The sequence below is a fragment of the Ochotona curzoniae genome, unplaced genomic scaffold (genome assembly GCF_017591425.1).
Source record: "Ochotona curzoniae isolate NIBS_2020 unplaced genomic scaffold, NIBS_Ocur_1.0 contig_3432, whole genome shotgun sequence".
NCBI classification, from domain to species: Eukaryota; Metazoa; Chordata; class Mammalia; order Lagomorpha; family Ochotonidae; genus Ochotona; species Ochotona curzoniae.
In genome coordinates, this window is record NW_024465859.1 from 9,380,741 (window position 1) to 9,395,722 (window position 14,982).

Here is a 14,982-nt window from a genome sequence, read left to right on the forward strand (position 1 = left end):
ACCCACTTGGGAGACCTGGAAGAGGCTCTGGACTACTGGCTTCAGATTGGCTCAGCACTGACCATTGTTGCTACTTGGGGAGTGAACTAGTAGATAGAAGATCTTTCTTTCTGTCTCGCCTTCTCTCTGTAAATCTAACTTTCCAATAAAAATAGATAAATTAAAAAAAAAAGATCTTAAAGGTGAATTGCAGAAGACACATATAAGTCTAACAGTGTGGGGGGTGGGGTGGGGTGTTATTTCTCACGACATCAGAAACAGTAATGGTATCATTGAAACCTAACAGAGGAGTAAGTATGAAAGCTGAAAGAGACTGAAAAATTCTCTTTTAAAGTAGGCCCATTATATAAAATATTCACATAAAATCTAGTTAAATTTGAGGGGAAGATTAAGGAAAGACAAAAGCATATGATTAAGGTAGAAACCCAGATCTAAATTAGGTCTGTGGGAGAATAGATCTTGGGTAGAAGAATTACACTCAGGAAAGTGAAAATGGGCAACACTGATTTGAGCAAACTATTATTGACTGACTTAGAAATCATAAAATAAAAAGAAAAAATGTAAAGAAACAAAATTTTTGAATTCAAGGTCCAGCGCAATAGTCTAGTGCCTAAATACTCTCCTTGCAACCACCAGGATCCCATATGGTTGCTGGTTCGTGTCCCACCTGATCCATTCCATTCTAGCTCCCTGCTTATTGCCTGGGTGGACAGTACTGGACGGCCTAAGGCCATGGGACCTTGTGTGGGAGACTCAGAGGAGACTTATGGCTCCTGACTTCAAATCGGCTCAGCTCTGGCCCTTGCAGCCACTTGGGGAGCAAAGCAGCAGATCAGAGATCTCTGTAAATCTGACTTTTCAGTAAAATTAAATCAAAATAAATTATTGATTTCCTATTTCGCGCTGTAAGAGATCATGCAAAAAATATCTAGAGACATACACTAGAAAATTTCACATGTGGATTGGAAAGAAAGTGGATATAAGAGATGGTACTCATATATGGAAAAAAAAAATGTTAACCTCAAATCCCTTAGGGAAGGAAACTGTCCCGAACTGACCAGGTATAAGCACAGTAGTGGTGAACACTACAGATGACTATGCGTATGAAGGATTTTAGACTTGCATAATTTTACAGACAGGATTCATCAAAGCAGCCACTGTGATTCAGTATTAGAGAGTACATCCATCACATGGGCAGGGTGCTATACTGCCAGCAGTGACTAGTCCACATGGAGTCTGACACCACCGATCAAAGAACATGAGTGTTTAAATATCTGTAATGATGGTTACTCAAATAAATCTTTGTAATTGTGTTTCCACCACTGCAAATTTATAAATGCTATAAAAATACAACAGTTTCTCTATCCTTTTGAGAATAATAACATTAGTACTCCCAATAGCAGTTCCAATTTTATACAATGCTTCCCAAGTGTCAGTCACTTATACTAAAACCTTTAAAACTCAATTCATTGCTGGATACGTTGTCCTAGGCCGACAATTTTTTTCTGGAATCTGGAATATGTCACTCCATTCTCTTCTTGCCTGTAGAGACTATTTTAGGAATGGGTTGTTCATTGGTTTAGTCTTCTGTTGTCATTTTACTGGAATGTTCTTCCCATTTGCCTTTGGTTTTGGTAGGTGCTATTCCTCTTCTCTGTCAAGAGAACATCTTAAAGTATCAATTGTAGGGCAGGTTTGGAAGAAGCAAATTCTTTTAACTTTTCTTTACTGTGGAAGAATTTTATTTCATTTTCAAAGACAAAAGAAAGCTTTGCTGGATATGTCATCCTGGGCCGACAATTTTTTTGCTTTTAGAATCTGGAATATGTCACTCCATTCTCTTCTTGCCTGTAGAGTTTCCTGTGAGAGATCTCCTGTGAGTTTAATTGGCATTCCTTTATATGTCAATTGATTTTTTTTTCATGTGCACATTTAAGGATCTTTTCCTTATGTTCAATTGAAGAGAGCCTGATTATCATGTGTCGTGGTAAAGATCGCTTTTGATCAAGCCTGTTGGGAGTTCTGTGCCCCTCCTGGATCTGCTTTCCCAATTTTTTCTCTAGATTAGGGAAATTTTCCTTGATTATTTCATTAAATATATTTGCAAACTCAGCATCTCTTTCTGCACCTTCTGGGACTCCCATAACTCTTATATTTGGCCTTTTAATAGTGTCTTTCAATTCTTAAATGCTTATTTTGGCCTGATCCAGCTCTGCTTCCAGCTTTTTGTTTGCTTCCCCATGGTGACAGGAAATATCTTCCAATTCTGAGATTCTTTCTTCTGCTTTCTTCATTCTATTTTGGAGACTCTCCACTGTACTTTCAATTTGCTCTACTGTGTTCTTAATTTCTGATATGCCAGCCTTGATTTGCTTTATTGTTTCCTTACATTCTTTGAACTCTTGCATGAACTTCTCATTTTTGGTCAGAATCTTTAAAATGAGTCTTATAGATTCTGTGTCCCCCATTTTCTCAATGTCTTCCTCAGTTAACTCTGAGGTTGGGATAGGGTTTTGCTCCTTTGTAGGGGAGTTTTCAGTAATATTCTTTGTGCCCTTGTCTCTTCTTTTGCTCTTGATCATTGTACTTCTGGTTAGCAGAGTCTTCTCCTTAGGGCAGGTTTCTAAGCTGTGTCACCCACAGGTCTACAATGCAATTTTACTTATTGTGGTTGGCAGATAACTTATTTCTTTTTTCTCCCAGATGTTGATTTTGTTTTGTGGTTTTTCACTTAAGGGTATGTACAGTAGCTGTGAAATGGAGACTAACATCCAGATGTGAGGATGCAGTGTAGTATGCATTTCTGCTTCCAGACAAAGATGGACTTGCAATGAAACTATATATCATATCTTGACAATAGGATTCTGGACTCTCTGCCATTGTCCATGCCCACAATGATGGACATATGATTGAGTATGAAGAACTATATGTTAGTAATGATATAAAGGAACTAGGTGGGGGGGGGGAGGAAATTAGGGAGGGGGAAAGGGAATATGGAACTGTATCATAAAATGATAATAACAATAATAAAATGTAAAAAAACACAATTCATTTAATCCTTGCAATAATCTGTTAAATTAAATATTAAAACATTATTTTATAAATCAGGAAACCGCCTGTCAGAGAAGCTAAGTAACCTGCTTAATGTTGTAGAGTGAATGACACAAGCGAAATCCAAAGCCAGGCTGTAAATGAGAACACTTAACCAATATTTTATGCAGTCCTACTGAGACAGGAGACTCCACAAGTAAGCTAATTTTACCCTAAGACAATGTAAACACATTGTGTTATAAATTAATACCTTAGTGGAACATTGCTTCCCAGTAAATCCCATCACAGGTCCTAGACTGTGGCCAACAGCACTGACTGGCATCAAAGACTGACATGAAGAACATTCACTCACTTTCCCTCCTTCACTTAATGTCTGCTAAGGTTTGTGGCAACAGTCACATGAATGTGGATCATGTCAAATACAGGGTCCCGGAAACATCATTTTTCTTAAAATGGATACATTTCTCTTGGATTGGCTTCTGTTATGAAAGGCTGAGTGTGGTGATGTGATAGTCATCTCATGTGGGTTTAAGTAAGGCACACGAAAACACCAGTGCAGACCTAATTCAACTCCCAAAGTCCTGAAGGATGACATTCTTTCCAGGAATTTCACTTCCTCTTAGGAAGTGAAGGAAGCTTCAGTAGCTCAAATCTACACATTACTACACTTGCATGCGTACTCTACTCTTTTTGTTCGAGTTTTCTTCCATAACCTGTTGTTTTGTTAGGCATGATTATGCAGAATGTATTATATATATACTACGTACTGATTCTCTGTAAGAATGTGGTATCCACACACAGCAGATAAAATTCTTCATATGAAACAATATAAATTTATTAAAACCTTCCAGCTCTCAGAAATTTAAAAATAGATGCAACCTACAAATTCCAAGAGTCCTTAAAACTCTTTACTAGACTTTACAAAATAAGAATAGTTTAATGACATGTCAAATGTGTTCATTTCTCGTACCTACAAAGAATACTAGAAGCCGTATATATAAAGAAGTGACAGAAGAAAAGTTTATAACTGTTGCTGCTGGTCTGTAGCATAGGGACATTTCAATCTGTGTTTGTAATTGAAAACTAATTAACTTTTAACATTACACTGGGATGGGGGCAGACCAGACTAAGCAGGGATGCAACACCTGTGCGCCTCATGTGGCCTAGACCAGGGAAAAGCCAGGATGGGAGGATTGTTCCTATGGGTGCAACCTACAATTAGAATGGGAGAGGGCTGTATGGGCATAGCCGTAGCATCAGCTGGCAGAAACTGGCACTGGGGGCTAATCCTGTCAAGTTAAACTGCAGAACCACCTGGAAAGTGCACAATCTGGGAGTGACAGACCTGGGAGAGAAATAGTGGGTTCCCCCCTCTTGGGTTACCACTCCCACGGGAAGGCACGAGAACTAGGACAGGGGCTGGGGTAACTAGACAGAGAGGCACTCAATCACACCCGTGAAGGCTTGACTGTTGAGCTGGGTAGATGGATCTAAGCTTCAATGCCATTTTCCATGTACGAGAACCAGGGGGTATGTGGGTCAGATTGGACTGGTCTGCCACACATACTGGCAAACCAGGGTAGGGGGTTGGCCTGGTGGGGGCTATTGTGGGTCGCTCTCATCAGGATGCAGCTCCCACTGGTTTAGGTGAAGACCAAGTACGTGCTGTGCAGAACCAGGCTGGACTGCAACACCCATTGGTTCCAGTAGAAGGCGGGGCTGAAAGCAGAACCAACCCAGCAATTGCAACTACCAGCTGACCGGGTGATGGACTGTGCTGGGCCCTGTGCTTGCTGGTGCATACGAGTATCTGGCCTGGGAACATCTCAGACGAAGTTTCTTTGGTGATCTCCCCAATTGAAATGCCAGACTCAGAACCCTAACCATGAAGGGATAGAAGATGGAACAAGTTAATCAACCACCTCAACTATAGGTTGGCAACAAAATACCGGGCAAATAGAAACGCTATGATGGACAATGTCAATTAATGGATTTTTCAACAACCTCATCATGTTTGGAGAAGCAAGATTGGCAGCAATTTCAAAATTGGTGACCTATTGAAACCACTTCAACGAGTATCTCGGAGCATGCCCCACATGCGGGACTTGGGGTGGGTGGGAAACCAGGTGGGGCTTCTCCCTCAATATCCCCCTCTACCTCAGATATATGAAGGAAACAATATGGAAATAATAGTCTTACCCACTTTCCTATAGCCCTTGACCCTTTATGCACAAATTAACCATGTAAAGATTGTTAAAATAAATAATATATATATATAAAAGAAAAATAAAACCACAGTAAATCACAAAAAAACATTACACATTATTAAATAACATTTCTAATCTGATACAGAATAAATTTTAAAAAGTCACTCTCTAAAGCAAGAGGCTGTCTATATTTGTTTACTAAAAGGTATCTTGTGGGGAGGTTCTTTTGATTGTTCACAAGCTAAGGTTCACCAGATTATTGGACATAAAAGTTAAGAAACCTCGCTCATTTAATGAACAAAATCAATACAGCTGAAAAAAACACTAATTGAGAAGCTTGATTTTAAGTCAATGGGATGCTAAAGACCGAAGTTTCTCCAATGGAATAGCTTGTTTAAGCATTTTAGTCCATCACATTTGCAATGCTTCCCCATGTTAGTAGCTGCACAGGCTAATTTCAGCTGGCATAAGCTTTTATAATTGTGCAAAAACACAGAGCAAGACATGCATTACATTATGATGAGAGCACACCTCTGGGACATGTGACGCATTAGCATGAACCACAAGGTCTGGCATCCACCACCCTTTACATCTGAGAGTAAGTGCTTTTCTGTTTTGATAATTATTTCTCTTATATCAAATTTGGGAGAAGGGAAACAAATCAGCTTTTGAAATAAAAAGCTTTTATTTTAAATAATGTTCCTTATAGTTACATTTTAGCAATTAACTCAAACACATTTTTAAGTTCAAGTGAGTGGGAAAACAACTCAAAATCTTAGCTATATATATATATATGATATATATTATATATTATATATTATATAAGAGGTATATGTAATAAGATGTATATAGTTAATATATAGCTAAGATTTTATTTTTGAGTTGTTAGATTGTTATATTTTTGAATTGTTATATATTGAGTTGTTATATATAATATAACAACAATATAAATCTATCTTTCCAACACAAATCAGTAAGTCTTTAAAAAGGGGAGGGGGAGGTGACTCATCTGAAAATATTAACTCGGTGTGACTGGAAGCAGTTGTCTCATGTTTACATCTTTAAGCGTTATGCTAAATCATTCCTTTCAAGTTTAAATCTTTTTCTAAAAAATGGTAATGGACATAAACACTATCCTTTTGTGATTTTTAGTATGTGCATATATTATGTGAAAAAAGCATATTTCTGGCAAATTTGAATAATAAAAAATTTCTCTTGAAATAAGAGAATGCAAAACAAAATAATACAAATGTGAGGGACTCTATTTGCTTTTCCAGCTGATCCAATTTGTACATGACAGTTAACTTACAGTTTCGGTTTTCTAAGTTGCTCAGCTAGGTAATCACATAAGTCTTTGATTCTCAGCTTGATAAACTTCATCTTGACACTTCAATTGTAAAGTATGAAAGGAGATTAATCTAAAAAATACTTACAGGTAACCATTTTTACTTGTTCTGAGTAATTAAAATATAAAGTATACACATAAAGCTATAAACAATAATATATTAAGGATCACCCTTCACTATCATTAGTAAATAAATTTTAAGCTAAAAATTCCCAATCCAGTTATCCCATTGAGAAAATTCATGTTTGTTTTCTTGAGGTTTAATTCAACAAAAAAATTCTAGGGCCTGGCAGTGTAGCCTAGTGGCTAAAGTCCTTATCTTACACACCTGGGATCCATTGTGGCTGCCAGTTCATATCCCAGAAGCCCTGCTTCCCTTCCAGCTCCCTGCTTGTGGCCTGGGAAATCAGTAGAGGATTCCCCAAAGCCTTGGTACTCTGCACCTCCACGGGAGACGCAAAAGAGACACCTAGTTTCTGACTTCAGCTCAGCTCAGCTCCGGCCATTGCGACCACTTGGGGAGTGAATCAGCGGATGGAAGATCTGCCTCTCCTTCTCTTTGTATATCTAACTTGCCAATAAAAAATGGATAAATCTTTTAAAAATGTAAAATTCTGATTGCAAAATAATTACTTATACTTTTCCAGAATAACCTAATTATTAAAATCTGGGAATTCACACTAAATAAAGAGAAGGTAATTTGGTTTTATACCACTTGATGAGAGACTATCCTGTCAAATGTATACTTGATAAATTAAACATTCTTACATATTTCTACATTGAAATCTCATTTTATGTTCTTAATCACATACTAATCACTGCTATAAAATATTACACTAAGCTTTAAAATAATAAAGATAATAATTAGTATCAACTTTTTCTATTTTTACAAAAAGCTGTTTAAAGAACTTCAGGCATATTAATTATACTTCATCTCCCTTGTCGGAGCCATTGTTGATCATCTTTACTCATTTTTGATTATGCAGGTGGTCCTTTTAAAATCTTCTAAAATATTCTCTAAATTATTTACCCAGATTATTGCAGAATTCGCCACTGATATAATTATCAATATGTGTGTGAACATTCCACAACTATCATTTTTTTATTTAACTTGAATTGGACCTGTCTTTTTTTTAAGATTTATTTTATTTTTATTGGATCTTCCGTCCAATAATTCACTCCCCAAGAGACCAAGACAGCCAGAGCTGAGCCAATCTGAAGCCAGGAGCCTAGCGCCTCTTCCAGGTCTCCCACATGGGTGCAGAGTCCAAAGGCTTTGGGTTGTCTTTGACTGCTTTCCCAGGTCAGGACAAGGAAGCTGGATAGAAGCAGGGCTACTGGGAAATGAACCAGTGACCATATGGGATCCTGGCATGTGCAAGGCGAGGATGTTAGCCACTAGGTCTTTCAAGTTTCTTAAGGTTTTTGTTGATATTACTCAAATTAGTCAATGGCAAACATCAGAGAAGTCTGAATTTTGCTGCACCTTAAAACCATTTGATAGACTTTCAATTAATTACAACGTAAGAGTCATGTATATGTAATTGATTCAGTACCTAGGTCATTTTTCCTTAATAGCAGGGAAAAGCTTTTACAGTGAAATGGGTTCATATACAAATACAAATGGGATTATTATTTTTGCCAAGGCTAGACTTGTTACACTTAAACTATGCCTTCCTTTCGTTATTTATTTATTTGAAAACCTTAGTTACAAAGAGAGAAACAAAGGTCTTCCATTTAATAAGGTTGAAAAAAAACTATTCTGATTAGTTACAACTTGATAGTCACATGCGTGGTTAATTCAGTACTTATGTCATTTTTCAGTAATAACAGGGAAATGTATTTATAGTGAATTAGATTCACATAAAAACAAATTTATTATTTTTATCAAAGCCAGACTTGTTACATGCCCTTCTTCCATTATTTATTTGAAAGTCTTAGTTGCAGAGAAAAAGAAAAAAAGAGATTTTGCATCTACTAGTTCACGCCTCACAATGACTGGGGCTAGGCCAGACTGAAGGCAGGAGTCAGGAGTTCCACTTAGGTCTCCCAAATGGGAGCATGGGCACAAATGTTAGGCATCTTTCACTGCTTTTTAAGGCACATGGGCAGGGAGCTAGATCAGAAGCAGAATAGGCAGGACATAAGCCAGAACCTACATAGCATGCCAGCCTTGGAAGAATTGGCTTAACCTTATATGCCACCATGCTGGCCCCAAGAGTCTGGATTTTTATGGCAAAGCCCAGATGATTCTGAGACAAAAGTTCTAGAAGCCATTCTTAAAAGCCAAGCAGGGGCTTATATTGTGCTAAGTAAAGCATACTTCAAATGTACATGCAAAATGGAATTAAAAGTTGTTTATATGGATAGCAAAAAAAATTTTGAAAATGCTTCTATAAAATGCATTCTTTATGAATTTTCTGAAGACACAGCACCTATAGGATGTTGTCAGATAATAGAGAGAGGTAGTCTGTTCTGGGGATAAGTTTTTCCTTGAAGTATGTGAAGATCTCATGTAAGCATGGATTTCAAAATTTTTGCGTCAAAGTAAGTACCTTTAAACTCCACTTCCATGAACTTCTTGAAGCACCCTCATATGTGTTTAGCTAATTTCCTATAGTAGCAGGTGCCAAAACCATGTTACTAAACAGTTACTAAAACCATGCCAAATAATTTTAAATCTACCAGGTTCAAGTTTCAAAGATATGTTATATTGTTTTGATGTTCCAAAGTTTAATGAAGAAATAACATTTAGCCCTCATTTCAAAATTCATAATTAAGTGATCTCTTAAAATGCCTTTTCATTTTCTGCTTATGGTTAAAATATAGTCATATCCTCCTTGGATTCATTTTCAAGTCACAAAGGACTTGCATGCTTTAACTGCTTCCTTTTACCAGCCACCACCAATTCTCTCCTTACCGCACTGCAACAGTCCTTAACATGTTACAGTCCTCTGCATTCTACTTCAGTTTTATGTATTTGACAGTATTTACTACTAATTAATAAATTATCAAAAAGCCTAATTTTTAAAAGAAAAATAATCTTAATTTCGCCTATGTTTATGTCACCTCCTTATTTCCATTACTGATTTAGCACTTAATCTGAAAACAATGTGTTGCTCTGTGATTAAAAACAGAGATTTCAAAAATTAAATTTCCTTTTCAAATGAATTAGGTAGCCTTATTTTATTTCTCCCAGAGTGTTCTGACATCCAAGACCAGCATTTTGCTGCCTCCTCTCATTTACCACATTCTTAAAAGTAATATTTAGACAAACATGTGTAAATAAATTAATTGTGGGGTAATTTCCTTCATATATTTTGCAAATTGTATAACATTTTCAAATTCAACAACTTGTAAGGTCACCCAGTTTTAAACAAACTGCTTTCTACAAAAAAATTTCAAAATAGTGACATTTTTATTTAAATATAACCTTTCAACTAAGAACACGTAGTCTATAAATATGACTATTACAATTTTACCACCAAGGCATGGAATTACAGAGATTGAGCTGAAGTGAACTTAAGAGGTTCTCGAACCCAGCGTCTGTCTCCAAGATTGACTGCATTTAGCAATCCTGAGGATATACCTATCTTCTCTATTTCTCAAAACCTCCAGGGAGGATGCTGCAACTTTTCATACCAATTTGTTCTAGTGTGTAGCATCCATTGTTTTGCTCACAATCCAAATCTGAAGATGAGAAGAAAATAAAACCCAGATCTCCTATCTCCTACGCAATTACTCTTAACTTGTTGTGGCTATAAAACAACCACAAAATTGCATAGTTCAATAAATAGATATTTAATTTTTTCCCAATACCTACACAAATATTCAATTTGAAATAGTTTGGCAAAACAAATTTATTTATGCCTATTTTGAGTTTACAATTACTATTAGTAATAACAATTTCAACTGGATACGATGTACAAGTTTCAAAGGTAAAAACAGAAAACATTCAGTCAGAACTTCCTAAAAGTACCAACTATTGTCCTCCATGAGTGATAACACTTTGAATACTCAAGCAACTCTATAAAGTTGGCACTGTTGTAATCTTTACTTTTCAATGAGGACGTTGAGCCTCAGAGAAGCTAAGTTTCTCAGTCTCACAAATAAAGAATGGTAAAGCCAAGATTCAAAACTAGAAAGCTGAATTCGGATAAAAAATATCTATTTGTTTAAAAAATGGAGTTTGAGTCTATGTAATGTTTAAATTTCCATCAGTTCTTCCATATGTTTAAAAAACCAAAGAACATCAGAATTAAGTCTTAGAAATACATATTTACATGAAAATACTTTAAAAGTTTTAAGTTTCCATGTTGTATAATTTTCATAGGCTCATTGGATATTTTTTTAAATTCTTAAATACTTTGAAATAGTATTTTAGTTATTTCAGATCTAGCTTATGCTCTCAAGGGGGCAAAAGCAGTTCATGTCTTATTACAATCTTAAACAAAGAGAAAGCCTGAGGTTTGGAGTAAGATTAAACTGGCTTCAATTAAAATAATTTTTAAAACATGTAACTAAACAAAATGCTCCCCAGTGTAAATATAACTTTTTATTAGGTAAATGACCAACTATGTTATTCTAACAATATCCTGAAATATCATTGCTTTGTTGGGGTAATTTATATTGATAGTGCAATATGCATACTTCCAAACAAATGACTTTTTCCTTATGCATAATACCTTGTTAATATTTTAGTTCATTAGTTGACACTGGTGTTTAGAAAATATAAAATATTTCAAAAGCCATAAATATCTGCTATTTATTTCATATTTCAATATTTAATGCAAGATTACCTTTGTCATTGTTTTGTTTCCCACTGTAACCTCACGTCCATCCTGCCCCATGCCATTCTTAAAGAACAGAATTCAGATTGAGATCTTCTCAGTAAGTCTCTTCATTTTAATAGAAAGAACAATCTTTTAATATCAATAGGAAGCCTCAGCCCATTCATTGCCCAAGTTACTTTCTTCATTAACAACAGATGGTCTAGAAGATAATTTTTTAAGTTGAGTCAGTATTTGGCTTCAAAATTTTAAATGGACATACTATTATCCCCATCCTCCATTATCTACACACACTGGCCAGTCTCCATTTAGATGCTGGTTTTCTGAAATGCTACCACCAGCTTCCCACTAACCGTGACATAAGCTGTAGCAAGCTGTCTGCTCTGATAGCCTACATAAATCATCATTTCTGAAGGGAACAGATGTTCAGGGTATGAAAGAGTAATACCACAATTTAGTCCTAATTAAAATTCACCTTAGCATGCCTCACACTGCTCAGATGCACCCAACTGAAAGGGACCATTGAAAGTGTCCAATGTCCTTTTCTTACTCAACAACAACAAGGACTCTGAACTTGTGTGTTCTTCAGAGTTGGAAAAAAACATTTCTTCCCCCTTAAAATAATTTCTTACCTTTGATGCTTTAGACTTCCAAATAGCAACTTTACACTTCAATTCTTCTATAACTAAAAGGAAGCTGCCTCCTAGGACAGTTCTTGTGAAAGATCCAAACTCTTTCACTGAAAATCAAAAACAATTTACTTTGACCCATACATTTTTACATACACGTGCACGAATCGAAGTTTCAAAACTCCTACTAATGTTAGTAAGAATGGAAACAAAGTAATATGTTTGATTATGAAAAGGCAGGGTAAACTGCACATGAGGTTGCTGTCAATACTCCTCTTTCCAGAGGTTTCATTTCATAATTAAATAACTTGTACCTGTGCCACTTATTTTATCTGTGTAATTTAGTTTACATTATATTTTCTTTTCATATAATTACAAAACTACAGTGATACCTCCTTCATCTGCTCTTCCTTGTCCTAATGAGAGAAATGTAGTCTTATTTTCATAGAGTAGAAAACAGCTACACTTGTTTGTGCAAATTCTCAGATCAGCCTTCTCTATTAGCTCTTACTTTGAAAGAAGCATGAAATTTTTAACCTAGAAATGTTACTATAAATAAAATTTACTAATATTTATGTGAAATAATGATTATTAATAACCATAAAGTCTCACAATGGTTAAGCTAAGTGTCCCCTCAAGAACATAACAAAACAGAACACCAAAACTGCAGTATTGGCCTCTCTCTTCCACCCACGTCTGCTCTGCTTCCCTTTAGCTCTGTGGAGCCGCTCTACTTCCTACACATAAGTACATATACAGTGGGCTGAAAATGGGCAGAAATTCCAAAATTTAGAATAGATTAAAAGGTTAGAACTATAATCAGCCTTCAAAAAAGAAAATCAACATTCTGCCATAGCAACACACTCATACTAGCCGGAATGTGGAAACCAACACACACCACTAGATGAGAGTATAAACAAATTGTGGTATAAACGTATTAGGGAATAGTATTCAACCACAAAAAGAATTATATACTGATACATGCCACAGTATCATAAACTTGAAAACTTTATACTAAGTGAAAGAAGCTAGACACGAAAGGTGAAATATATAATTCCCTTTATATGAAATATCCAGAGCTGGCAAATACATAGAAACAGGATAGGGTCTGGGATAGAGAGAAGTGGGAAGAAACCTAATGAGTAAAGAGTTTTATTTTAGAATGATGAGAATGTTTATAAGCAAAAGTGGTGGTGGTTGTACAATACCGTGAATATACTAAATGCTACTGAACAGGATACTCAAAAATGATTATCTATTATGTGAATTTCACCTCAATAAATCCATTTTAAAATAATGAAGGGAGGAGGATATCTAATGGTCCATATTTGTGAAAAGCTTAAAAAATGTCACTGGAAAAAAGCTAATGAAATTGTGTCTCTTGATAGGAGTTTTCTCACAGTCTAGATACCAAGAAACATTCTGTATAGTGCATTAAGGCATAAACTCTACCTTCAGATTAATTTTGAATCTAAACTCTACTACTTAGTGACCCTAACTGAGTTAAATTTTTGAGAACCTCATATTTCCAGCAAACGATCTAATGACACTAATCTGATGAAGATTAAATACTTTATATATAAAAGTATCTAAGACATTGAAGTAATTCTATAGATGTTGGCTCCTATTTGTCATTCTAAAATTTTATTGCTTACAATGGAGTTCTACAGAGCATTACTTGTTATATCAGGGTACAACCAGGAGAAACAAGAGCCCCTCAGTAGACTAGAGGGGACTGCCCTTAGGAGAAAGTTGTGCAAGTGATGGGAGAAGTTGAGAAGCAATCTAACGACAGGGAGGCAACCCAAAGTTTGGTAACAACAAGAAACCACTCCACCAAGGCCAAAAAAAAAAAAAAAAAAGAGAGAGAGATGTGAAATCTGGATGTAGAGAATCTGACCTATCATGGTTTTCTCTTTCAATTTTTCTGAACAAGGCTAGAACTGTGGTGATGCAAGTAAAGAGCCAATGAGGTCAAACTTTACAAAGCATGCCCAGTACTCTCACATAACCCACAGAACAAGTATGTTCTCAAGTTTTGCCCCACGGCTGCCTTACCCATCTCTCCCTAGCTCCAGTTCCGGTGTGCACCATACTCAATACTGTTTTATCTGACTTATAGGTATTAATTCACTCAGCCCTCTCAATAACTTTATAAGACAGGTGATATGATTATGCACATTTATAGGAAAAAAATAATACATTCAAGTTTGCCCAAGATCTTGGGGGTTCTATATTTAGTTCTAGAAACTGGGATCTTAATTGGTTTATTCTGCCACTACCATGTATTTTTCTTTTCTTTTCTTTTCTTTTTTAACCATTTTCTCAATTCAACATATCTAAAGTAAAATTTCACAACTGTTTCCAAAAATAAAAAATAAATAAGTCACTCTTCACAGTTCTTATTTCTAACATTATTTCTGTTCTTCATCTACTATCTCAGGGAGATCTCAATCCCTTAACCACTTCTTTCTCTTGAATCAGTTTATTATCCATCCAATGGTAATTCATTGGAAATTGACTGACAAGGCTTCTGGTGCTCTAGGCCTCTTGGGAAGAGATTGAAAGTGGAAGGTTTCTCCAAAGAAATGACGTTTGAATGGAGGAGCCTGTGTGATGAGAAGTTGGTCATAGTGTCTGAAGTATTCTAAGCAGAGCAAAAGCCACACACAAAAGATTCTGGAGATAAGAGTGACTATGGCCTATTTGAGAAGAGAAAAGAGAGTTTACATAGAGTGTTCAAGGATAAATCCAAAGAGAAATAAAAGAGCCAGATTGTGGGAGGTCAACATAAAGGGCTTTGCATTTTATTCTGGATGGCATGGGAAACTACTGACTAGCAACTACATGACTAGCAACACTATTGGTATCATACCAAGAAACTTCTTCTGCAGTCTCATGCATTCACAGTCTAGCTTCAGTGAATCCTGGCTACCATCATGTCACAGTTGGACACTTCT

General features: G+C 36.0%; 1 protein-coding gene across 1 annotated transcript in view; it reads right to left on the reverse strand.

Moving 5' to 3' along the window:
* Positions 1–14,982, reverse strand: part of DCDC1 (doublecortin domain containing 1) — a 333,646-nt gene that overhangs the window by 301,417 nt on the left and 17,247 nt on the right. The window contains 2 exon segments of the mRNA XM_040980267.1: positions 11,403–11,524; positions 11,527–11,595. Of these exon segments, the coding sequence (XP_040836201.1) occupies positions 11,403–11,524; positions 11,527–11,595 (191 nt within the window).